Source organism: Triticum urartu, chromosome 7 (assembly GCF_003073215.2).
Source record: "Triticum urartu cultivar G1812 chromosome 7, Tu2.1, whole genome shotgun sequence".
In the NCBI taxonomy this organism is placed as follows: Eukaryota; Viridiplantae; Streptophyta; class Magnoliopsida; order Poales; family Poaceae; genus Triticum; species Triticum urartu.
In genome coordinates, this window is record NC_053028.1 from 446,433,788 (window position 1) to 446,459,610 (window position 25,823).

At 46.2% G+C, this 25,823-nt stretch overlaps 2 protein-coding genes across 2 annotated transcripts; one reads left to right on the forward strand and one right to left on the reverse strand.

The window, feature by feature from the left end:
- The first annotated feature begins 1,448 nt into the window (after positions 1-1,448).
- On the forward strand, positions 1,449-4,107 carry LOC125522941 (28 kDa ribonucleoprotein, chloroplastic-like). The gene is made up of 4 exons (XM_048687982.1): positions 1,449-2,038; positions 2,928-3,029; positions 3,159-3,464; positions 3,838-4,107. The coding sequence occupies exons 1-4, from the start codon at positions 1,523-1,525 to the stop codon at positions 3,916-3,918; spliced, it is 1,005 nt and encodes a 334-aa protein (XP_048543939.1). The 5' UTR covers positions 1,449-1,522; the 3' UTR covers positions 3,919-4,107.
- Positions 4,108-6,150: 2,043 nt separating this feature from the next.
- Positions 6,151-8,542, reverse strand: LOC125523307 (40S ribosomal protein S13-1). The gene is made up of 5 exons (XM_048688355.1): positions 8,396-8,542; positions 8,243-8,315; positions 8,022-8,160; positions 7,748-7,934; positions 6,151-6,416 (listed from the first exon to the last, which is right to left on the reverse strand). The coding sequence occupies exons 1-5, from the start codon at positions 8,416-8,418 to the stop codon at positions 6,383-6,385; spliced, it is 456 nt and encodes a 151-aa protein (XP_048544312.1). The 5' UTR covers positions 8,419-8,542; the 3' UTR covers positions 6,151-6,382.
- Between the last annotated feature and the right edge of the window lie 17,281 nt (positions 8,543-25,823).

The window sequence follows — 25,823 nt, forward strand, 5'->3', positions numbered from 1 at the left end:
GAAGTAGGATATTACACCACATCGGTGGCCCGAACCAGTATAAACTCTTGTGTCTCTTGTTCTCTGGGTTCGTCGAGCTAGGTCGTAATATCATGGTGTGTGCAAGCTAGAGAGGGAGAGAGATCTTCGTACGCACCCCAGTGTTCGAACCTCAAGGGTTTGCCGAAACCCGAAATCCGACAGTGTCTGGCAAACTTTTCCCACATGTCATTGCATGTTTTGTACAAATATAGCAAATCCAATATACAAAGGTTGTCAAAGCACAACTTGATTTGAATTGCTGAACCTTCTCTCTCCTTTTTCTATCACCATTTTTTGGGAACCAATATACAAAAGCTGTTGGAGATGCACTAACCAATAATGTTCAGGCTTGGTAATGTGATTGAAGTACGAGGAACCAAAGACAAAGTAGCAGTACAAGACCCAAAAACAATAAATGAATAGAAGTTGGCATTTCTCTAAAAAAATTATAAGTTCGCACAATGGGAGTGCATTTAAAAATTCATCCATAGTATTTTCTCTTCAACTCTTCTACCCTGCCCCCCTCTCCCTCTAAAGCATGAACATAACTCAACAAAATTGGTCCCTGTTTTTTTGGGTTTTGTTTCAAGAAACTAAAAGAAAGAGAAAAAAGATCTGTAATTCAGCAACAAATAAAAAACGGATGCGTCGACTTTATTCATTATTTTTTTTGCAAAAATGATTCAGGTCTATTAGCAAAGTTCAGCAGAACTACAAAGCATCTCAAACACAATAAAAATTACATTAAGATTTTAAGACCCCAAATAATCACTATTGCCGTCAGAATGAGCCGGCGCTGTCGTCGCTCCCCTACCGGAGCCAGCTTGACCTTGTCAATGACACTCAGGAAGTCTTCGTGCGCGTACCCTAAGAGCCGGCACCCTGGAGCCGCAATCGTCGCCATTGAACCCTTGCATAGATCTGAAGCACCTGGCACCAAATCTCGTCACAAGATAAAAAAAAAACCTAACCTCACCGTCCCAAAGAGACGGCAAAAATCTACGCCGGAGCTTTGTCGACTACATCCAAATGGACAAACTTGAAAAGAATCGAAGTCCGAACGACAAACTCGAAGAAGTAGCACCACCATCCGCCCGAGTACCGGCTACACCGCACCTGCGAAGACTAGAAAACCCTAACCTAAACTGCTAACGAAAGCGGCGGCACTAGAATTCTCCTCCCCATCACCAGCTGCTGGAAGCGGCAGGCAGAGGGGAGGCAACAAATTACATTAGATTGATGAAGAGATCAAACTAAGATGGGCCCCAAAAAAATATCTGATTTTAATCAAAATTTGAATTATTTGACATCGCTGCCTCTAGTTTCATTTTTATCGCCACTTTTCTCGCAGCTATTGCTGTACGGCACGGAGCAAATTGCATACGTGGCTAACCATCGGGCCGCTCATCTCGTCCTTGTCAGGAAAGCTCGGCACTCAACGCCGCTTTCCTTCTTCCCCCGTTCTCGGCTGCTCTCCCTCCCTCCTCCCTATCCGACCGCCATGGCCTCCGCCCCTGCCCTGTATCACACCCTGCTTCACTTTCTCAACCCGATCCATTCTCATCACCTATCCTCTCCCCCCACACGCCACCGCCACCGCTGCCTCGCCCTCTCCTCCGCCGCCGCGCGCCTCCCCAACCCCGACGCCGCCTCCCCCTCTCGTTTCGGCCAGGGGAGGAGAGCCAGCGCGAGCCAACTAGCGTTCGAGACAGAGGATGGGGAGGAGACGCCTCTAGCGTTCGATACAGAGGAGGAAGAGGAGACACCTCGGTGGCCCGCTACGCAGGCGCAGTCTGACGACGAGGATGACGAGCAGGAGTGGGCCGGGGGCAATGGCACGGCGGCGCACGGGGAGGAGGAGCATTACGGCGGAGATCCGGAGGCCGAGGATGGGAGCGGGTGGACGCGGCGGCAGCCGCGGCCGCGCGAGATGTTCGTGTGCAACCTGCCGCGCAGGTGCGGCGTCGACGAACTGCTCGAGCTCTTCGGGCCATACGGCACCGTCCTCTCCGTCGAGGTGCGCTCCCTTGCATTTCACGCGGTCGCGCGCCTGCTCCGCTGTCGGATTCATAGTGTTACTATACCCTACACGGTGTTTATCATCCATGAAGAAGAATTGCACGGGCCGGCTGAACACCAGTGACGCCCCCTGGATGGATGGCTCCAATGGCTTGGGACATGGAGGTAGGAGATAGGCATGGCCCGTGCAGCCATGGACCATGGTATTGCCCCAGGCCTATAACTTACCATCCATGGAGTACTTCTTAACTTCTTAAGCTAGCATGGCACTACGGGTTACCTTGCTCTGGTCCGTCCCTCGGGAGTTCATAGAATTAAGTGAAGTTATCTGGTAACCCCATAGATAGAGTTTAACTCACCTGCCTCACCATCAGTAAGGCTAGCAACTCCACAAATCTCAATGGATGCTCTGAACCACCTGTTACGCAGCAGGTTTGGTATTTTGGATACTTCAATTGTGCAGAGAAAACAGCAGTCTGTCGTATTTTTTCCTTTTTATATACTTTATTTGAATGTTTACAATCTCTACTGGCGGCTCTTGCGCTTATGATTCCACAATATCTTACTGAAAACTGCTGATGAACAAAGGGTGGGGTTTATATCAGATGCTTCTCATTTTTCATATTTCTCGTGGCGTTGTATTAGTCAGTAATATTTGACCGACACACCAGTGAACTGAACTTGGTGCCGTTTGGCTAGTATCTGTTCAATGATGTCCTGGTTTAGGTCTCAATAGAATTACACTCTAATTGCTGCCTTAGTTATATGCGTGATTGTATATGATACGTATGATGGTGTCACATCCTTGGGTAATATTTTGTTGCTTCCAATTAAGATTCTAGAGGCTCATTTTGATGGTAATATTTGAAGTTGTTAACAACCCGCAGGTTTCTCGTGATGCCGAGACTGGGATTAGTCGAGGATGTGGCTTTGTTACGATGCGTTCTCTTGCAGAAGCTAGAACAGCTATCAATGCTCTCGATGGATTTGTGAGTCATACAATGGCTTCATTTTCTCTGTAGTTTCTTCTCAACTTGCATATTGTCTACAAATGAAAGTGCTCCGTGTAGTAATCCAATTACAAATTACTCTCTTTTACTTTGATGTTTCTCTTATAGGACCTGGATGGGCGTGAGATGTTTGTAAAACTAGCGGCTCACGTCGTTGCTAGTAGGAGAAATCCCAGCCTGTCCCATACACCACCCATGAAGGACCATATCTTTGAAAGTCGATACAAGATCTATGTTGGCAACCTTGCATGGTCTGTTCAACCTCAACACTTGAGGGAGCACTTCACTCAGTGTGGAACTGTTGTTAGTACAAGGCTGCTGACAGATCGCAAAGGAGGGAGAAGTCGTGTCTATGGATTCCTTTCATTTTCTTCAGCCGAAGAGCTTGAGGCTGCTCTGCAGCTTAACAATACGGTATAATTCTTTAACTTCTGTATTTTGCTACTTATTCCCTCGGGTTTGATATTAGAATAGAAACCGCAAACCCTTGTTGAATTTATTTCAAGAAACTTCATATATGCATCTCCTTCAGAATCTGCATCTCGGGTTAGTTTGTATAAGAAAATCCTATATAAGTAAAATGGGATTACATTTGTTTCAGAATGTTTCTGCATAACCTGAAGCTTACCAGTAGCTCCATGATATCTTAAGCACCTCCATTTCATTTTTTTTCCTGATTAGACTCTGCTTCTATATACACTTTTTTATGCCACTCCCAATGATATTGCGAGTTTGCGACTATGTTGACAACTATCATATCTTATCTCGACTCTTGCTAATGCAACAGGAATTTCATGGACGGGATATCATCGTCAGAGAAGCTCATGTAAAATCGCCAGATACACTAAGCCAAACCCTTGAGAGTTAGAACCGGAAGCTACTGTGTTTATTTTTGTTTGGCTTATTTGCCAATTGAGTTCATTGTTCAGGCACTTTGCACGAGCGCAACTCAGTAGCTAACATCTTCTGTATGTACGGAGTAATGTAGTGTGATGTACCATTGCAATTTTGCCGAAATACAATCATTAACATGAATGGACTGACTGGGTTGACCATATACCGGTGGTTTGAAATCTTGTGAGAGCATTATTCGATGGGATCTTGACGATTCATTCTAGTCAAGAATCAAGCGATCGGATTTCCTCTGCCTCTTCTTTGATGCCAGTGTCACACGATCTGTGGTCTTCCACGATTGTATCACACAGGAGTATGTTGCCAAGGGGGTGTGCTTTTTTAGAACGGAGGCTCAAGAAGAGCCCGACTTTGAATTAACAAAGCCATCAACCGGCCAAGATTACAGGACTGCCACTTACAACAAGAAAACAAAGAGCGGAAATAAAGATACATTGTGCTCAGTAGAACAACTCGAAGGCATAGAATGACATCGAACGCCGCTAAGCCGAAACCAGCTAACCTACTAAGGCTATGGGAGGAAGGCACCACCGTGCATGTTTTTGTGTCACTGATTGCCATCAGAAGGAAAACAGGGGCAACACATGACCTGACTCCGCCTACGCAAAGGGCCCCTACCCTTTCATCCGGACTCGACGGGTGCGGCGCCGGCGGCCTGCGGAGTGGTTCACCCTAGAACCCAGATCAGCATTCCCAAGCAACCGAAGGAGAGGCACCAGGAACAAACCCACACGAAACGGGGAGCCGAACACCCAGTCACCGTTGCCGCCAGCAGCAAGGCAGAGCACCGGACGAGAGTTGTCGAGACGAAGGCGCTAAAACCCCGGAGAAGGCCAAGAGTATGCAGCACCACGCATCGGTCAAGGATAGGAGGCACCATAGCCCATGGCACGAGAGAGGGACTCCGATCCCCTCGCACCAGCGGCTGAAGCCCTCCACACCTGGACCCGAGCAAGTTGCCGAAGATGAAGATCAGGCCAATACAATCCGCTGTCGAACCACCACCGACTCCACCACCACTTGAGCACTTCCTTGACGACGCCTTCAGGAAGGTTCACGCCACCAAGGTGCCGTCGTCGCCATGAAACGAGGAACTGAGGCTTTCACCTGAGCTGCTGGGTGGGGTGGGAGGTGCAGGAAGCCCACCGAAGCCTTCAGCAAGGAGAACGACGCCCAAAGGCGACATCTTCAGTGTGGCCGCCGCGCCGGCCAGGGGTTTCCCCCGGATCCGCACCCAACCACCAGATCCGCACACCCGGCATCCAGAAAACGGCGGCCGGAGCCACCAGGGACAGGGGGCGGCGCGGATCGGAGCAGATCGAGGATGAGGACGCCGATTCTCCAAGGTACAGCCGGCCGCACTAGCTCGTTTGTTGTTGACAAAAAAAATCACGTGAGTCCTTGAGAAGGGCTCGCGCGGATCGGAGCAGATCGAGGATGAGGACGCCGATTCTCCAAGGGGGTGTGCTTTTGCTTGGTGTGGAGTCCTTGAGGTCAATAAAGTCTTATTTTTCAAAGAAAAAAGAAGGATGTTGTCATACTGCCATAGTGATCATGTGTAACACGAGGATGTTGCCAAGGGGTGTGTACAGATTCGAGGGACACTAGTTTTTCATGCCAAAAATTGAGAACTTTAGCTACATTGTTTGACATAGGTGGCCATTTGATTTTTATCCCAAAAATTGGATACGTTATGTTTTCTTTAGCTCTTCAGTCGACTTCTGCATCTTTAACATGTTGAGGAACAAGAACGCCAATTTATAATTTGTCCATCCACGTAACATAATACGAACGCATTAGCAATGGACACTTGATGGAAAAACGAGGTAAGTTTTTGAAAAACTTCTCTACTTACGACTTTATTGGCAGTTTGAGAGGAGATGATCTGCTGATACCGAGTTTAAATGCAACATCTCAGCAAAGCTAGACTAAAGGAAGTTAGCCTGCACCATTCATAAAGGAATGAAAAATCCCAAAAACTTATGAAACCATTCATACTACAGGACTCTAGCATGTGAACCTTACCAAATCAAAATTCTCCTTTGATGCCATACTATGTATTTCCTAAGGATGTGGTCAACATTTCAATTTGAAAACGCTCAAGTATTTGAATGCGAGGCTTAGTTCAGTAAACCGCTGAGTAAGAGCAAAGTATATGATCTTCAGCGGAAGAGCAACATGTACTATCTGAAAAAACATACGGTAACTGCTAACTGTAACTGACAAAATCTGGGTACATTATAACAGTCGTTTAACAGACAGAACAGTGAAACCATAAAGGTTTTACAGCATCCTCCAGGCAAACATAGAAAATTTGCAGCATCTGCTTGGCTCCAAACTATCATAAAGCATTACATAAGAATGGTTTCCAGAACAATCAAGCTTTAATCAGCTAAGAGCACACCAGATCTGGATCTCCCTTAAGCCACCAGAGTGCTGGCGGTGGTAGACTCGCTGCAGAGGCGAAAGAATTGTGTTAGCAAAACATTTGTTGTATGAGATAACACAATTGGCAACATACAGGAATACTATAAGATAAGTCCAACGTAAATGCTTTACGTATGACAAAAAGTAGTCCGATATGTGTACAAATTCATCCAGGCCATACAACAAATGCAACAGAGTGAATATAAACTGTCGTACAATTATCATTGAACTGCCTTCGGTTCAACAACAATGTTTACATTACATAGATGCACGGTTTAGTTAGTACTCCCTCCGTCCGGAAAAGCTTGTCCCTCAAATGAATGTATCTAGCACTAACTTGGTGCTACCCATTTGTCTTGGGCTACATTCATTTAAGGGCCAAGCTTTTTTGGACGGAGGTAGTACTAAAAGACTAAAATGCACCCTCATAAATGGCTGATATTGCTCGGCACATCAGATAACCAATGATTTTATTCGTATAAATTTAAATGCAATTTCATCATTATAGATTTGCTGCAGAATGACATGATTCAGCCAACAGAATAGACCACCACTGAGTAGGAATCTAAAATAGATAAATGCAATTGTAGAAATGTTGCAGTTTGAAGAACACATTGTATGTGTTACCCAGACACCCATTCGTGGGATAATGACACATATGTCAGTATCACAACCAGTTGCATTTTTCAAAACTGCAAACATTTCAGAAACAAGTATTGTGATCTTCATCAAATTCCTATTTCATATCCAAACTAAAGAAGTTAACATTATCATGCTGGCAAATTGAAGTCAATTAGTAACACACAAAATGCATAGGTGTTTTCCATTTAGATCTTAAAAAATGTCTGAAGTGGCTATATCATCACTTCATAACATCAATCTTTACAAATCAAACTATTGCATCATGTACTTATAATTTTGGTGTGCACACCGAAACAGCAGTGTCCACTACAGTATGCCAGCACGGGAATGCCTTACTAACACCAATTAGCAGCACATCCGGCACAAACACAACTAAGATTAATCACAGGCATAACTAAGTAGCTTAGAATCCCATTTCTCTAAAATTCCTGTCCCAGGAGGACAGCACAGCCAACAAATTAGGATCTAAATATAGGCTAAGTGGCATGCATTGACGACACAATATCACATTTAAGTAGCCTCATCTGAAGTAGTACCTAACACTAACTCCTACTCAACAAGCTATATGTAGCACACATTCTACACCTCATATGTAGCAAGTGAAACACAAACAACGAACCGCTCACTGTACATTGCGTACTAAACTGATAAGGCCTCACAATTCACCGAAGCTATATCAGAAGAAAGATTAATGGCAATGGAAGTGAGTGACTTACTACTTCCAGGTGGGCGGGAGCTTCTTGGTGCGCTTGTAGTAGCGAGCGAGGCGGTGGATCCTGCTCTCCACAAGGATGAGCCTGAACTTAGAGTCCTTGTCCTTCCTGTTCCTCTCCAGGTGCTTCCTTATCGCCACCGCCTTCTTGATCAGAAAGTAGAGGTCCTCCGGGATCTCTGGTGCCAGCCCTGCGCACCAACACTCACACAATCAATCCACTCATCAAGCAAAGAGCAATCTGAGAAAGACGAGGTGGGATCTAATCTACTTCTCACCATGGGCCTTGAGGATGCGGAGGATCTTGCTCCCGGTGACGCTCTTGACGAGGGGGATGCCGTGCTGGTCACGGAGTAGGACGCCGATCTGCGACGGCATCTGGCCCTTCTTCGCGGCCTTGGTGATTAACTCGTCCACCTGCACACGAGCCGACGCGCGCATCAGCCAGCCATATCACATCGAATCGAGGGGGCCAAGAGAAGGCGAGGCTTCTTCTTACATCGGCGACGGCGGTCTTGACCCAGCTCGGGGGAGTCCTCTTGTACGGCAGCGCCGACGACGAGATGCCCTTCCTGCGTAACAGAGTCGCGGAGACGCCATTAGACCAGAAAATTCACCGGATTGTGGTTGCGGTGTAGGGGGTGAGAATTACCCGCGGCTGTGCATGCGCCCCATGGCTGCGGCTGCTGCGGCGGCGAGGGGAGTGGCGGCGGCGGCGGCGGGAAGGGCGAGAGAGGCGCGAGTGGTGAGAGGATAGAAAAGAGCCTGGTTAGGGTTCTGGGGTTCCACTTATTTGAGGGCTTTCTTATATTTTGGTCCTTCAGGTAATGCCCATTTAGATCCATGATCACGCCGCGTCGCAACGTGGACTGGGCTAGTGTGGGCCTTCAAAACCAGCGTTTTAACGACCGCGGCCCACATATGTCCTAGTCCAACAGGGAAGCTTGTGAAAACGATGATTCCTATTTCTCGCGTAGGGCGGCAGATAGCAACCAAACGCATACCTCCTCCCCCACTTATTCGCTTGGTGCCACATAGGGTGAAGTAGAACTGCTTGTATTTTTATGAAGACTCCCTTTCTGGTTTTGGGCAAATCGGTTTTCCTTTTTCTCTCTGTTTTTCCTTGTCAGTTTTATCTGGATTTTTATTTTTTTCTTTTATATTTATATTTATAGTTTTTTTTAATATATGAAAAAATTTAAATGTGTGATAATTTTTAAAATTCTAAAGAAATCATGAATATTTTTATGTATTCAAAGAAAATTTTCGAAATCTGGAAACAATTCTGAATTTCTTTGATTCAGAACATTTAAGAAAATTCATGAACACTTATTGAAATACATGAACATTTTTTCAAAATCATGAACAATTATTTAAATCCAGGAACATTTCACAAGGTTGTGGGCATTTTTTAAATTCGGAACATTTCTTAAATTCATGAATAGCTTTTGAAATTTGGGAATTTTGAAATTTTCCAAAAACAAATTCAAATCATAAAGATTTTTTGAAATGTGGGATATTTTTAAAATCCACAAAGATTTTTTCAAATTCATATTTTTTGAAATGTTGTGAAAAAATATGAGTTTTGGAAAAAATGAAATTGAGAAAAAAAATTGAAATCCTGATTTTTTTAAGAAGCAAAGAAAACACAAAAAATAGGGGAGCCTCGCCCCTCATATGGGCCGACCCAAAACTAGTGCGGAGGAAAGTCGCTGTGTGTTTCCTCTCTATTCCCCACATAAGTCAGGGAAAAGGAGGTCAAGGTGAAAAGGCCACCATTTCTGCTTTTTGAGATGAAATAACATTTTGTTCTAAAAGAAGAGAAGAAATGACATTCACTGAGAAAAAATGGTAGAAAAAGACAAGGTCTTGGGATAAAGACAAACACAGAATTAGGATTCCTCCTCTAGTCGGCAAAATATTATGCTTGAAGTAAGTGCAATGATAAAAGGCATGTGCGACGAGTGGAAATGGCAAGCACATTAACATTTTTAACATTTGGAACCTAGGAGTGCGCCTGCACCCCGTCCAGGACTTCGCTTGGGAACTTTCTTGAAGAAAGCACCATGAAATTACAAGATTCGATAGGTTCAAAAACCTTTTGGGCTATCAATGCAAAGTGTGTCTTGAGCGTCTGACGTCAAGTTATGGCATTGAATCTCACCAAGCCAACCACCTTTTTTGGTGAAGTCGTCTTACTAAGGGATGGTCAACACGGCCGAAGCCGCAATGGTACGGGAGCGACGTGGGACCATTTAGTTCGGGGGGGGGGGACTGGTACAGGTACTCAATGCACCAATCCAAATGAAGCTTTTTTCAACTCTCTGCACGGACTAGAGCGGTGCATGAGGATTTACATGCTTGGGACTGAGTAACTTTGAAGGGACGAAAAATGAGAATAAATAAGTTAAAAAATAATTAGAGAGGTTGAAGCGTGTTCCTATCAGTGGGGAATTAGAGAGGTTGAAGCATGTTCCTATCGGTGGGGAATCACGTTCGAGGGAGAAGGAAATTTTAGTACTCATTGAAAATCTTTTGGATCAAGAAGAAATTTTCTGGTTACAGAGAGGCCGAGCAAACTGGTTGTTACATGGGGATCGCAATACATCGCTTTTTCATAATGCTGCAACTGCCAGGAAAAAAGGCACAATATTAAGAAACTTCTGGATGATGATCTGAAGGAACATATTATGAGTTACTTCTCTAGTATTTTTACCTCGGATGTTCTAAACCTAAACCAGGAAGTCTTGTCCCTTGTCCGGAGTAGAGAGATTGTAGAGATGAATAATGTTTTGCTTGGCCCTTATACTTTTGATGATGTTCGTAAGGCTCTTTTTTATATTGGAGAATTAAAGGCTCCAAGGACAGATGGACTTCATGCTATTTTTTATAAAATATTATGGCCCATGCCACGGGATGATTTGGTTGATGAGGTCTTGCAAGCGGTGAATACCTGCACAATTCCATCGGGATGGAATGACATTGCGATTGTGTTGATCCCTAAGGTCAATTCACCCGAGAGAAGGTAACCTAGTTTAGACCTATCAGTCTTTGCAATGTGGTTTATAAACTTATCTACAAAATATTGGCATCACGATTGAAAGTTTTGTTGCCTCATATTATTAGTCCCACCCAAAGTGCTTTTGTGCCCGGGAGAATGATTATGGACAATGTTTTAGTGGCCTATGAGAGCTTTTATACTATTAGAAATAAGAGGGAAGGAAAAGAGGGTTTATGCGTGATCAAGCTTGATATGCACAGAGCTTATGACTGAGTGGAATGGCCTTTCTTGAAGGGAATTGTGTTAAAACTTGGTTTTCAGGAAAGATGGATAAATCTTATGATGAAATGTGTCTTCACTATTGATTATAGGGTTTAAATTAATGACGAAGAAACTGAAAGTTTCAACCTAGGAGAGGTTTAAGACAAGGCGATCCATTATCTGCGAAGTATCATTACTTATGGATCTCTCAACAGGGAGCCTCTATTTTGATTAGTAGGCCATGTTATATTAATGCACACACCAAATTACAGCACACATGGCATCTCTCAGAAGAATTGCACAGAGATAGCACATAGGGGTTTACAGGGAGGCACTATTGGATTAGAATCCCCTATGCATTACAAAGATACTCACTTATTTTTTATGTTTTCATGCATGTAGGTATTGAACATGATCATAATGAATATGATAATTGGTGCACGAGAGGAATATTGCAGAATAATCTACTGGCTAACAAACTTGGCATGATGGAGGCTGGCCTATCTTATTCACCCATTAAGGTGCTTGCTCTAACTTGGCAAAGTTGTATTAGTCGCACGTATCTTGCATATGATGTCTTTCATTACTTCTACTTTGTTACACCATCATCTGATTAGTTGACACATCATATATGAGAATATGACATGCCTATCCATTTTATGTACCTATTCCATGTGTCATCATACCATGTTTTTTCAGTCAGGTGTTGTTCTTTCGTAATAGATGTCCACCAGGAAGAGGGTGAGTGCAGATCCTGAAGGAGTACAAACAAAGTATTTGGAAAAGGCAGTGATACCTGATAAATCAGATAGATCACCAGCCCCAGAAAACACGGCACCAACTGTAGCACACTTTACCCCTACTCCACTGGCCAAAGCCCTATTAGAACTGCAGAGAGCCCGGCGCCAGGTACTGTCTATAATATCAAATCAAAAATTGAACTCCTACATTTTTGCATGTGCCTTACCATCTCTCTTATATGAAAACTACCTGCAGATGAATATCCATTCTCAAGGGATCATAAGATCTCACACCAATACTGGGCACTGCATTGCTCTTGTCAGTACCTCGTGTTCTTTATCACCATACTTACACTCATTTTTGTTTGATCATGTAGTATCAATGTAAATTTTCGCTTCCTTATCCACCATCTACTCGAAATTATAAGATATATATTTACTCTTACATAAATGTAGAATAAACCCAATGGTTATGAAGTTCTGGATTGGTCTTGTAAGTACATGTTGTCATGCACTCCCTCCGTATCGAATTAATTGTTGCTCAATTGGATGTACTTAGAACTAAAATAGTGTTAGATACATCCATTTGAGTGACAAGTAATTCCGGGCGAAGGTAATATTAGTGTACTTACATTGAGAGATAGTTGATTGTCCAGCATTACTCCGCATCTTATTTGCACTGCCCTCCATTTTCTCCAAATTATCAGATCTACATTTACTCTTACCCAAATGTTGAATAAAACCAATGCCACTGCACAAGTTGAGGTCTGCATTCCTCTTGTCAGCACCTTTTGCCTTGTAACATTGTACTTAATTGATAGCTATTTGATTATGTATCATCCCTCTGCATATGAGCTTCATTATCCTCTATTTCTTCCTGAAGGAAATATGCCCTAGAGGCAATAATAAAGTTGTTATTTATATTTCCTTATATCATGATAAATGTTTATTATTCATGCTAGAATTGTATTAACCGGAAACTTAGTACATGTGTGAATACATAGACAAACAGAGTGTCACTAGTTTGCCTCTACTTGACTAGCTCGTTGAATCAATGATGGTTATGTTTCCTCACCATAGACATGAGTTGTCATTTGATTAAACGGTATCACATCATTAGAGAATGATGTGATTGACTTGACCAATCCGTTAGCTTAGCACGATGATCGTTTAGTTTGTTGTTATTGCTTTCTCCATAACTTATACATGTTCCTATGACTATGAGATCATGCAACACCTAATACCGGAGGAACACTTTGTGTGCTACCAAACATCACAACGTAACTGGGTGATTATAAAGGTGTTCTACAGGTGTCTCCGATGGTGTTTGTTGAGTTGGCATAGATCGAGATTAGGATTTGTCACTCCGATTGTTGGAGAGGTATCTCTGGGCCCTCTCGGTAATGTACATCACTATAAGCCTTGCAAGCAATGTAGCTAATGAGTTAGTTACGGATGTAGCTATCGGGACCCCGATCCTAAGTCACACCGACCTAGCATGTAACACATCATATCACTTTGCGGCCTCACGCACGGTATTCCCACGGGTGCCACCTTACCTGGCCCGGGACCGTTTGCGCCTTTTGGCTCACGTATATGATAGTGTCGCTAGCATCTATATGACAGAGAACCCGGGCCGACATGACTAGTCGTAAACCCAAAGTGACACTAACTTACAGGGACAGGCATACATGACCCAGCAACGAACGTGTCGGTCATCAGCGAGTGAATTCGGGCTGTAGCAACTGGGCTAACAGGACTCCGGGAACCCGGGCTCTAGCAGGCTAACAGGACTCCGGTAGACACCGCGTGACATTTCCCCGAAGGGACAGACACAGGAACGAAGAAAGACACACACCGGCTAGTCTAAGTGTTTCGGAGTAGTAGCAATTGGGCTAACAGGACTCCGGTAATCCGGGCTGTAGCAGACTACCATGGTTCAGTGGAAGCACTAGACTACATTTCCCCATAAGAAAGGCTACCAAGGATATACAACTAGGTTGTTCGATCCCACACATAGCAATACACGTCACACGTACGCATAACATGCAAGTATGTGCTGTACAACATGGCATCACAACATAACTCAAACTCATATAGATAAAGGCCCAGAAGAGCCACATAGCATTATATTACAAACAGAGGTCACATGACCCATCATTCAGAGCATACAAGCAATGGAAGCATAACATGTCTGAGTACAGACAACTACAAATGAAAAAGGCTGAGAAGCCTAACTATCTACAAGTCCCTCCCAAGGGTACAAGATCATAGTTGAGGTAACAAGCTACTCGTCGAAGTCCAAGCGGAACTACTAGTGAGACATATGTCTCATCTACAAAACATAAATAAAGCAAACATGAGTACAAAGGTACTCAACAAGACTTACATCAGATCCTATCATACATGCATTACTATCAAGAAGGAAATGTGGGGTTTAGTTGCAGCAAGCCAGCTTTGACTCAGTGGCTATCCTGTTCTACAACTACGAGTAAGTTCTTTGAGGTAGGAAAGCGCACACGAGTCCACTAATCACCACATCAATACAGTACTATGGATTCATTCCCGTCTCCCTATGAGAAGGCCATCCATAGCACTCACACTTGTCTTGAGCATTTTAGAGTATCCACTTCAAGTTGTCTATGTACCATGTAAGCATCCAAGAAGTCCATAACCGTGGACCCGGCTATTCGAATAGATCATGTTAACCCTGCAGGGGTGTGCTTCTTCACACACGCTCTCGCCACTTACCGCCATGTACATGTCATGTATGTCGGCAACCTTCAAGCGGAAGCCTGGCGAGGGTGTCGGACACGACCTGACTAACCACGCAAGACTCTAGTCCAGGTTTATCGCCTATTCGAGTTCCATCCGCAAGGAGATCCGGCTGGGGTTTCGCTCACGGTCCCAAACGATGTGACGGGGTTCCCAAGCCCACCATCCGGGTGCCACTTGGTACACCGTGCCACTTGTGCCTAGTCTATCCCAAGCCCACCCTGCTGGGTGCCACTTGGTAGAAAAATAACACTACCTACAAAAACCAGAAACTAGTTGCGACTCCTGGACAGAGATCAAGTTGGTTAATAAGTCGAGAGAGCTTGGAGCGCCCGGAGCCCAATGTGTGGTAGTAGCTAGTCATTGGACAACTTACACAGAACTCAGTTCTTAAGGACGACCCCAATGAGACAACCCATCATGTACTCCTACATGGCCTCTCACCGCCACCTTTACCAAATCGTGTTCACACGCTTAACTCTCAGCATCAGAACATGGCATAACACTCCAATTCATTCCCAATGAATTAGACCCGACACAACTCTAAGCAATAACAGGCATGGCATGGTAGGAACACAACTTGGCTCAAACCACTCCTACACATGCTAGTGGGTTTCAACTATTTACTGTGGCAATGACAGGTCATGCAGAGAAATGGGTTCAACTACCGCAGCATAAAGTAGCAGTTGAATCATTGTTGTCCTAATGAAATAAAAGAGAGCAGGAACGAGTGAGTGGGATTGTATCAGAATGAACGAGGGGTTTTTGTTTGCCTGGTAGATCAACAGGGGCACTGCTCCTCAGACAGGTACTCTGGAGCACTCTCTGGAGCAGGACCTATCGAGAAGGAACGGTGTCAACAATCAATACACAAGCATATGCAACAATATGATGCATGAACATGGCATGAATATGTGATGTTGTTTGCGCTAATGCAGCTAGAATTCATTTTGAGGAAGTCCATCTAAACCAAGAATTCAAATGCAACTCCAAGTTAAGTCTTTATAAATGCCATTTATGTGTTTTCACTTATATAGTAGGTATAAGTTGGTTTGTCATGCATGAAACTAGTACAGATGGATAGATTGAATTTTTTGATAATTTTTCATATATAAATTATTTCAATCCAAGCTACGGTTGAATTTCTATGAATTTTTGAATTTTTGGCTAAAATTCTGGGATTTCCTGAATTATAAATAATCCAGAAAATACTTACTGCGTGAGCATGACAATAGCACGACATCAGCAGGTCAACCGGGGCTGACCAGGGTCAAACCTGACGTGCGGGGTCCACATGTCAGTGACACAGTGTTAACAGGGGGGTTATTTCTAATCTAATTAAAAGATTAGGGCGTCGGGGCCCAACTGTCACTGTCAGGGGTTTAGTTAACTAGTGATTAGCCTTAAGCTAATCACCTGGCAGATCGGGCCCGCATGGCAGGGCTCAGGCGGCGGGGCTCGTCGCCGGCGCCTCTGGTCGCGGCGGAGTCCACGTTACAGGCCACGGGGGCGGCGACTAAGGGCACCGAGGCGTAGCCCGGGCTCTCCCGCACCCGATGGGGCAGGTGAGAGGCGGCAGGGACGCCGGAGCTCACCGGAGCGGGGCTCGCGGCGGTGGCCGGAGTATGGCTTGAGCGGGCGCAAGACTTCGGGGTATGTCCAGGCCAGCTGAGGGGATCTGCGGCCTCCTGGGATAGCTAGGAGCTTGCTAGGCTCATGGGTGGGAGCGCAGCGGCACGACAGCGCCATGCTCGATGTCCATGGCGGACGGCGGCGCTCGGTACGGTGGCTGGCACACTACGACACGGGAAAGACTGCGATGAGAGAGGGGAGATGTGGCGGAGCTCACAGAGAAACCGTAGACGTCGTAAGTGAGCTCGGGGAAGGCCTGGTGTGGCCGGAACGACGACGGCGATCTCGGGCGGCCGACGAAGTAGACGATGGCGGTGACAGCTCCATAGGGCTTCCGGTGATGCACGGCTTGGCGGAGAGGACGAGGACTACGGCGTGGAACTATTAGACTCGTCGGAGGGGCGAGGCCGTGACGGTGGGTGCGGCAACGGCGAGCGGCGGCGACGGGCGCGTTCGGTCTAGCGGGAGAGAAAGCAGAGGAGGCAGGGAAGGGGGATGAGAGTGGGAGGGGTCCGGGGCGTCGTGGTGACTTCCAGAGAGACCGAGGCGTCGAGGGGTAGGGCAGGTAAGCAGGGAGGTGGCGTGGAGCCCATGCGCGCGGGCGGCGAGCGCGTGCCCCTCGTCCTTCTGTCGTCGCTAGAAGGACGACGAGTGGCGGTTGGGCCAGTCGGCTTGCTGGGCCGCCAGATGAGCGCCAGGTAAGCCTCTTTCCTTTTCTTTATTTTGTTTTCTTTTCTATTTCTGTAATTTGTTTTGATTTAGTTTTAAGAACTAAATCATTTTTGTTGCCTCTGGTAATTTTTGAAGTGACTAAAAGGATTATTCCAAAGCCCCTCAACAAAAATCGGAATTATTGGAGCAATAAAGTATTTATAGTATTTATTTGCTCCAATTCAAAATACAATATGTGTTAATTCAACAATCCAAAATGTCATGCAAAAATGTGCATCACCTCTGGTTGCTGTTTCCAGCATTTTCCAAAAATGATGAACTTTTTGAAGGCCATTTGGGTTCACTGAAAAATATTTTTAGTTGAACCTATTTGAATTTCATTGATGCTAGGGTTTGAACATCCCCCAATTCAAGTTCATTTGAAAATTTAAACATGATGCAAACATCAGTAGCTAGCCTAGAGCATACCAGAACTAGGTATGTGACAACTCACCCCCGCTCGAAAGAATCTCGTCCCGAGATTCAGGAGTTGGCGGAAAGAAAGTGGGGTACTCAAGTCGAAGACGATCTTCTCGCTCCCAGGTAGCTTCTCTCTCGGAATGATGAGACCACTGAACCTTGAGAAACTTGATGTTATGACGTCGAGTGACACGCTCTGCTTGATCAAGAATGCGAACAGGGTACTCTCGATATGTGAGGTTATCTTGGAGATCAAGCGTTTCGTGGTCCACTCCGTGGATGGGGTCCGAGAAGCAACGCCTGAGTTGAGAGACGTGGAAGACATCATGAACTCGAGAAAGATGTGGGGGTAGTTCCAACTGGTAGGCTGTAACACCCACGATGCGGCTATATCTCCCACGTGTCGGAGCACGACTTAGAGGCATAACCGCATAGTAGGCATGTCGCAAGAGGGGTAATCTTTACACATCCCATGTACTGAATAAGAATGGGATAAAGAGTTGGCTTGCAATCGCCACTTCACACAATACATGAATATAGCATTACATCATCCAGAATACAATCAAGGTCCGACTACGGAACCAAAATAAGACAACCCCTAATGCTAGATCCCCAATCGCCCCGACTGGGCTCCACTACTGATCAACTGGAAAACGAAACAACACAACAAACACGATCTTCATTGAGCTCCTCCTTGAGCTTGGTTGCGTCATCTGCACTGGTATCATCGGCACCTGCAACTAGTTTTCGAAGTAACTGTGAGTCACGGGGACTCAGCAATCTCACACCCTCGCGATCAAGACTATTTAAGCTTATGGGTAGGAAAGGTAGTGAGGTGGAGCTGCAGCAAGCAATAGCATATATGGTGGCTAACTTACGCAAATGAGAGCGGGAAGAGAAGCAAAGCAACGGTCGTGACTAGAAATGATCAAGAAGTGATCCTGAAACTACTTACGTCAAACATAACACAATAACCGTGTTCACTTCCCGGACTCCGCCGGAAAGAGACCATCACGGCTACACACTCGGTTGATGCGTTTTAATTAAGTTAAGCGTCAAGTTCTCTACAACCGGACATTAACAAATTCCCATCTGCCCATAACCGTGGGCATGGCTTTCGAAAGTTCAAAACCCTGCAGGGGTGTCCCAACTTAGCCCATCACAAGCTCCCACGGTCAACGAAGGATATTCCTTCTCCCAGGAAGACCCGATCAGACTCGGAATCCCGGTTACAAGACATTTCAACAATGGTAAAACAAGACCAGCAAAGCCGCCCGATGTGCCGACAAATCCCGATAGGAGCTGCACATATCTCGTTTTCAGGGCACACCGGATGAACACTATGTACAACTAAAACCAACCCTCAAGTTTCCCCGAGGGGCGTTGCAAGCGGCTCTGTTTTGGACCAACACTCAGAGGAGCACTGGCCGGGGGGGTGTTAAAATAAAGATGACCCTTGAGTCTGCAGAACCCAAGGGAAAAAGGCTTAGGTGGCAAATGGTAAAACCAAGGTTGGGCCTTGTTGGAGGAGTTTTATTCAAGGCGAACTGTCAAGGGGTTCCCATTATAACCCAACCGCGTAAGGAACGCAAAATCAAGGGACATAACACTGGTATGATGGAAAGTAGGGCGGCAAGAGTGGAACAAAACACCAGGCATAAGGCCGAGCCTTCCACCCTTTACCAAGTATATAGATGCATTAAAGTAAACAAGATATAATAATGATATCCCCACAATAAACATGTTCCAACAAGGAACAAACTCCATCTTCACCTGCAACTAGCAACGCTATAAGAGGGGCTGAGCAAAGCGGTAACATAGCCAAACAACGGTTTGCTAGGAAAGGCGGGTTAGAGGCTTGGCATGGAAATATAGGAGGCATGATATAGAAAGTGGTAGGTATCGCAGCATAGCAATAGAGCGAACAACTAGCAAGCAAAGATAGAAGTGATTTCGAGGGTATGGTCATCTTGCCTACAAAGTTCTCCGAGTTGACGTAAACTTGATCCTCGTAAGCGTACTCAACGGGTTCCTTGATCACGAACTTGTCTCCTGGCTCTACCCAAGGCAAGAACACAAGCGAAGGAAACCACAATCAACCACGATGCAATGCGCAAGCAACATGATGCAAAACATGGCATGATATGCGGGATGTGATATGCAATGCATATGCATGCTCCGGAAGGAAAAGATTGAACCAGGCCTCAACTTGGCAAACCAAGCGTGCCGCTGGAAAGATGAGTTGATTTCGGTCAAAATCGATACAAAGATCACTGGAAACGGATGCACGGTTTGCAAATGGCAAGCAAAACAAGAATGGCACAATTCTGCGATTAACAGCACGATGCCATCTAGAATGCAACAAGAAACTAAGCTACTGCACTCCAACATAGCAACAAAGCACATGACAGTGATCTACTCAAGATGCTTGACAAAAGATGAACACTGAGCTACGGCTAAATCACACAAGAGTAGGTTCAAACAAGCATGGCAAAAGGGCAAAAGATAACAGCATCACAGACTTAGTGAAAATAACAACATGCCAGGAATTAACATCAGGAAGCAAAGTTTAGAGCAAGATAACAACATGCTAAAGGATCAAATCATAGCAATACAAGGCATGGCATGAATCTACTCAAAGCATATAAAAAAAGGTCCCTTACTGACCATAAGCCAACAAGGATCAGAAGATATGATGGCACCCATGTAAACATAGCAAGTTTCGTTAACAGATTCAGACTAGCAGAAAACTGGACATGGCATAAACAGAATTATGAAGGCATGTTTGCGAGATCGATGCACTCAACACAAGGCATTGCATGACAAACTAAGCATACTCCCAGCAAGAAGACATGTACAAGAAGCTAACCATGGCAAGACCAATCTCATAGCATGCATGGATCAACTACAACAACCTTGGCAAAATTGATTAACACATAAACAATCGGCCAGGAACATTTTATAGCAAAAGTAGAGCAAGATTGAGTCATGATAGGGCACTCCATAAATTCAAACAGGGACATGGATGGATAGAGCATAACCATATGCCCAAATCATCCTTACTGAACATACTCAAAAGAAGCATGGATCTCTTTGTAGCAACATGAATACATGGCATAAAAATAACAGCAGGGAAAATGACTTGGTGAAATTCTAAGTCCCTGAAATCAGCAATATTACGAGAGCTACTTTGCATGCTTGTGCTAGTCACCACATTGATCACAAAAATACATGGCATACACCCCTGTAAAGATGGCATGGCATAGTCCAAAACACATGTAGGGCTCAAGTTCATATGCAGCACACAATAATCATGGCAAAAATGACAGATGCTCATAATCTGATAAGAATCAGGAACTAACATTTTATAGCACTCTTGCAACAGTCATTAGGGCATCAAGATGGACTCAAACAAGCATGGTGCAATGGAACAAAATGAAGAGCACAACCTGATGAACATTTTGATATATTATGCGCATGAAATGAGACAATATGCAACAAGTTATGGACATGACAAGATGCACGCATGATATTGGAAACTTCAGGGACTTGGCCAAAATTCCAAGTCTGCGGGTGAGCGCAACATAGCAACAACCGCCCACGGCGATGGATAAGGGAAGTGGCGGGGCCTCACCAGATTGGGCTCGGCCCAGGTTGAAGGAGAGGCAGGCCGAGGCTGTGGTGGGCCGGCGCGCTGGAGATGGGCGGTGGAGATGCGCCCACGTGGGAGGCCAGACGGTCGGCGTCCTCTCCTCGAAGCCGAGACGACGCTGGGAGGCAGAGGCGGCTCGTCGCCCGCGCCGGGGACGAACGACGGCGGCGGGCACGGATCTGTGCAGAGGTGGCCAGATCCGGTCGCTCCGGCTCCTTCCCGGCCGGATCCATTGACAGGGACGCCGACGGAGCTAGGGGTGTTGGTGCGCCGACGAAGCGGGAGGCGAGGTGGCGCGGGACAGGCGGTGCGGCGACCGGGCGGCGAGGGAGACGGCGGCGGACGGTGAGGCAGGCGGTGCGGCGACCGGGCGGCGAGGGAGATGCCGGCGCGGCCTCAGGCACGCACGGAAGGCGGGTGACGGCGAGATGGGCCCTGCGGGCCCGATCCGGGCCCCGCGGGCCTGGCGCGGTGGAGAGCGGTGGACGCCGCGCGGCGGCGCAGGAGTGGAGGAGTGAGGCGGCGGCGCTGACGTGGCGTGCCTTGATTGGCCAGAGCGACGTGGTGGCGGCGGTGGACGCGTCCGACGGCGGCGGACATGTCCGGTGGCGCGGGGAGGAGTGGATCTAGGTTTAGACTGCGAAATTTCGAAGGGAGACACACACACACACACACACACACATATATATATAGGTAGGGGGAGCTAGGAGAGTCCAAATGAGGTGCGGTTTTCGGCCACGCGATCGTGATCGAACGACCGAGAGGATGGAGGGGGTTTGGATGGGTTTTGGGCCACTTTGGAGGGGTGTTGGGCTGCAACACACACGAGGCCTTTACGGTTCCCCGGTTAACCGTTGGAGTATCAAACGGACTCCAAATGGCAGGAAACTTGACAGGCGGTCTACCGGTAGTGAACCAAGGCCGCTTGGCAAATCTCGGCCCAATCCGAGAACGTTTAACACCCGAACACGAAAAGAGACAAAATGGAGCGCCGGATTGCAAAACGGACAACGGGGAAAATGCTCGGATGCATGAGACGAACACGTATGCAAATGCGATGCACATGATGACATGATATGAAATGCATGACACACAAACAAATGACAAGGCAACAACAGCGAATAACTGGAAGACACCTGGCGCAACGGTCTCGGGGTGTTACATAGGCAACCTCTCCTCGTTTAGCGAGAATGTGAAAAGGACCAATGTAACAAGGAGCCGACTTGACCTTGATACCGAAACAATGGGTACCCTTCAAAGGGGTAACCCAAAGGTAAGCTTTGTCGCCAACTTCATAAGCCACTTCCTTATGACGATGGTCATACTGGCTCTTTTGACGAGACTGGGTTGTTTTCAAATTCTCACGAATGACGCGAACTTGCTCTTCTGCCTCCTGGATCATATCCGGTGCAAAGAATTGTCTTTCACCGGTTTCTGACCAGTTTAAAGGTGTTCGACATCTTCATCCATAGAGAATCTCAAAAGGAGCTTTCTTAAGACTAGATTGGTAGCTATTGTTATAAGAAAACTCGGCGAAAGGAAGGCACTTCTCCCAATCCATACCGAATGAGATAACGTAAGCATGTCTTCGAGAATTTGGCTGACCCTTTCCACCTGACCACTTGACTGAGGGTGGAAAGTGGTACTGAAGGAAAGATGGGTTCCCATGGCAGTCTGGAAACTCTCCTAGAAATGAGAAGTGAAAAGACTACCACGGTCTGAATTGTGTTGGAAATATGCCCTAGAGGCAATAATAAAAGCATTATTATTATATTTCTTTGTTCATGATAATTGTCTTTATTCATGCTATAACTGTATTATCCGGAAATCGTAAATACACGTGTGAATACATAGACCATAATATGTCCCTAGTAAGCCTCTAGTTGACTAGCTCGTTGATCAACAGATAGTCATGGTTTCCTGGCTATGGACATTGGATGTCATTGATAACGGGATCACATCATTAGGAGAATGATGTGATGGACAAGACCTAATCCTAAGCATAGCACAAGATCGTGTAGTTCGTTTGCTAGAGCTTTTCCAATGTCAAGTATCTTTTCCTTTGACCATGAGATCGTGTAACTCCCGGATACCGTAAGAGTGCTTTGGGTGTATCAAACGTCACAACGTAACTGGGTGACTATAAAGGTGCACTACGGGTATCTCCGAAAGTGTCTGTTAGGTTGACACGGATCGAGACTGGGATTTGTCACTCCGGATAACGGAGAGGTATCACTGGGCCCACTCGGTAATGCATCATCATTATGAGCTCAAGGTGACCAAGTGGTTGATCATGGGATCATGCATTACGGTACGAGTAAAGTGACTTGCCGGTAACGAGATTGAACAAGGTATTGGGATACCGACGATCGAGTCTCGGGCAAGTAACATACCGATTGACAAAGGGAATTGTATACGGGGTTGATTAATCCTCGACATCGTGGTTCATCCGATGAGATCATCGTGGAGCATGTGGGAGCCATCATGGGTATCCAGATCCCGCTGTTGGTTATTGACCGGAGAGTCGTCTCGGTCATGTCTGCTTGTCTCCCGAACCCGTAGGGTCTACACACTTAAGGTTCGGTGACGCTAGGGTTATGAAGATATGTGTATGCAGTAACCCGAATGTTGTTCGGAGTCCCGGATGAGATCCCGGACGTCACGAGGAGTTCCGGAATAGTCCGGAGGTAAAGAATTATATATAGGAAGTGCTGTTTCGGCCATCGGGACAAGTTTCGGGGTTATCGGTATTGTACCGAGACCACCGGAGGGGTCCCGGGGGCCCACCGGGTGGGGCCACCTATCCCGGAGGGCCCCATGGGCTGAAATAGGAGGGAACCCAACCCATAGTGGGCTGGGGCGCCACCCCCTATAGGCCCATGCGCCTAGGGTTTCCACCAAGGAAGAGTCCAAGTGGTGGAAGGCACCCCTAGGTGCCTTGGGGGGGGGAGGGAAACCTCCCCTTGGCAGCCGCACCTAGGAGATTGGATCTCCTAGGCTGCGCACCACCCCCCCTTGGCCCTCCTATATATAGTTGAGGAGAGGGAGGACTTCATACCTCAGCCTTTGGTGCTTCCCTCTCTCCCCGTTACGTCTCTCTCTCGTAGTATAGGCGAAGCCCTGCTACTGTGACGCCCTGCATCCACCACCACACCGTCGTGCTGCTGGATCTTCATCAACCTCTCCTTCCCCCTTGCTAGATCAAGAAAGGAGGAGACATCATCCGTTCCGTACGTGTGTTGAACGCGGAGGCACCGTCCGTTCGGTGCTTGATCATCGGTGATTTGAATCACGTCGTGTTCGACTACATCATCCCCGTTCTTTGAACGCTTCCGCTCGCGATCTACAAGGTACGTAGATGCATCCGATCACTCGTTGCTAGATGAACTCCTAGATGGATCTTGGTGAAACCGTAGGAAATTTTTTGTTTTCTGCAACGTTCCCCAACAAACTGATCTCTAGTGGAACACCATGAAGTGATACTATTCGGGAAATATATAAGTCAGCGAGCTGACTAGCAGTGATACTCTCTCGAACTGGTAGGAAGTGAGCCACTTTGGAAATACGATCAATGACTATGAAGATAGCATTATTCCCTCTCTTGGTCCTGGGAAAGCCGGTGATGAAGTCCATACTAACTTTATCCCATTTCCACTCAGGAATAGCTAAAGGCTGAAGGGTGCCAGCAGGTCTCTGATGCTCCGCCTTAACACGACGATAAACATCACAATTAGCAATGAACTGGGCAATTTCCCTCTTCATCCTAGTCCACCAGAACCTCTGGCGTAGGTCCTGATACATCTTAGTACTACTGGGATGAACCGTGAGAGGAGATTCACGAGCCTCCTTGAGAATTAATTGTCGTAGATGCTGATTCTTGGGAACCACCAAGCGATTCTCAAAGAAAACAACACCTCGATCATCCATAGAGAAACATCCACCAACTCCCTTATTAATGTTTCTCTTGATCCGGAAAATTCCCGTATCCTGCTTCTGAGCAGAGATGATTTGATCCACAAGAGTAGGTTTCGCCACCAAGGTAGAAAGGAGTCCATGAGGAGCAATGTGAAGGTTAAGCTTATAGAATTCCTCATGGAGAAGTGGTTGGCCCTGTTGCAACATGAGATTTTTGCAATAGGACTTACGACTTAGTGCATCAGCCATGACATTGGCTTTGCCTGGGGTGTAGGTAATCCCTAAGTCGTAATCTGAGGTCAACTCCAACCAACGTCTTTGCCTAAGGTTCAAATTTGGTTGGGTGAAGATATACTTGAGACTCTGGTGATCGGTGTAGATCTCGCAACGTTTACCAAGAAGGTAATGTCGCCATGTCTTAAGTGCATAGACTACGGCTGCAAGCTCTAGATCATGTGTAGGATAATTCTCCTCATGTGGATGCAACTGTCGAGATGCATAGGCAATCACATGACGATCCTGCATAAGAATGCAACCTAGTCCCTATCATGAAGCATCACAACAGATAACAAAGTCCTTAGTGAAATCCAGTGGCACAAGTATGGGAGAAGAAGTCAGATGTCTTTTCAGTTCCTGAAAACTGTGCTCACACTGTGGGGACCACTCAAACTTTTTATCTTTCTTGAGGAGTTTCGTGAGAGGTTTGGCCACTTTGGGAAAGTTCTCAACAAAGCGGCGACAATAACTGGCTTGACGATGGAAACTCCTAACTTGTTTAACTGTTTCAGGCGGAGTCCAATCGAGAACGGCCTGAACTCTCTCGGGATTGATAGCAATGCCCTTACCAGAGATTACGTGGCCGAGATAGGTCACTTTTGGCAACCAAAATTCGCACTTGGAGAACTTGGCATAAAGGCGGTGCTCTCTGAGTTTTTCTAACACAAGTCTAAGATGTTTGGCATGCTCTTCCTTG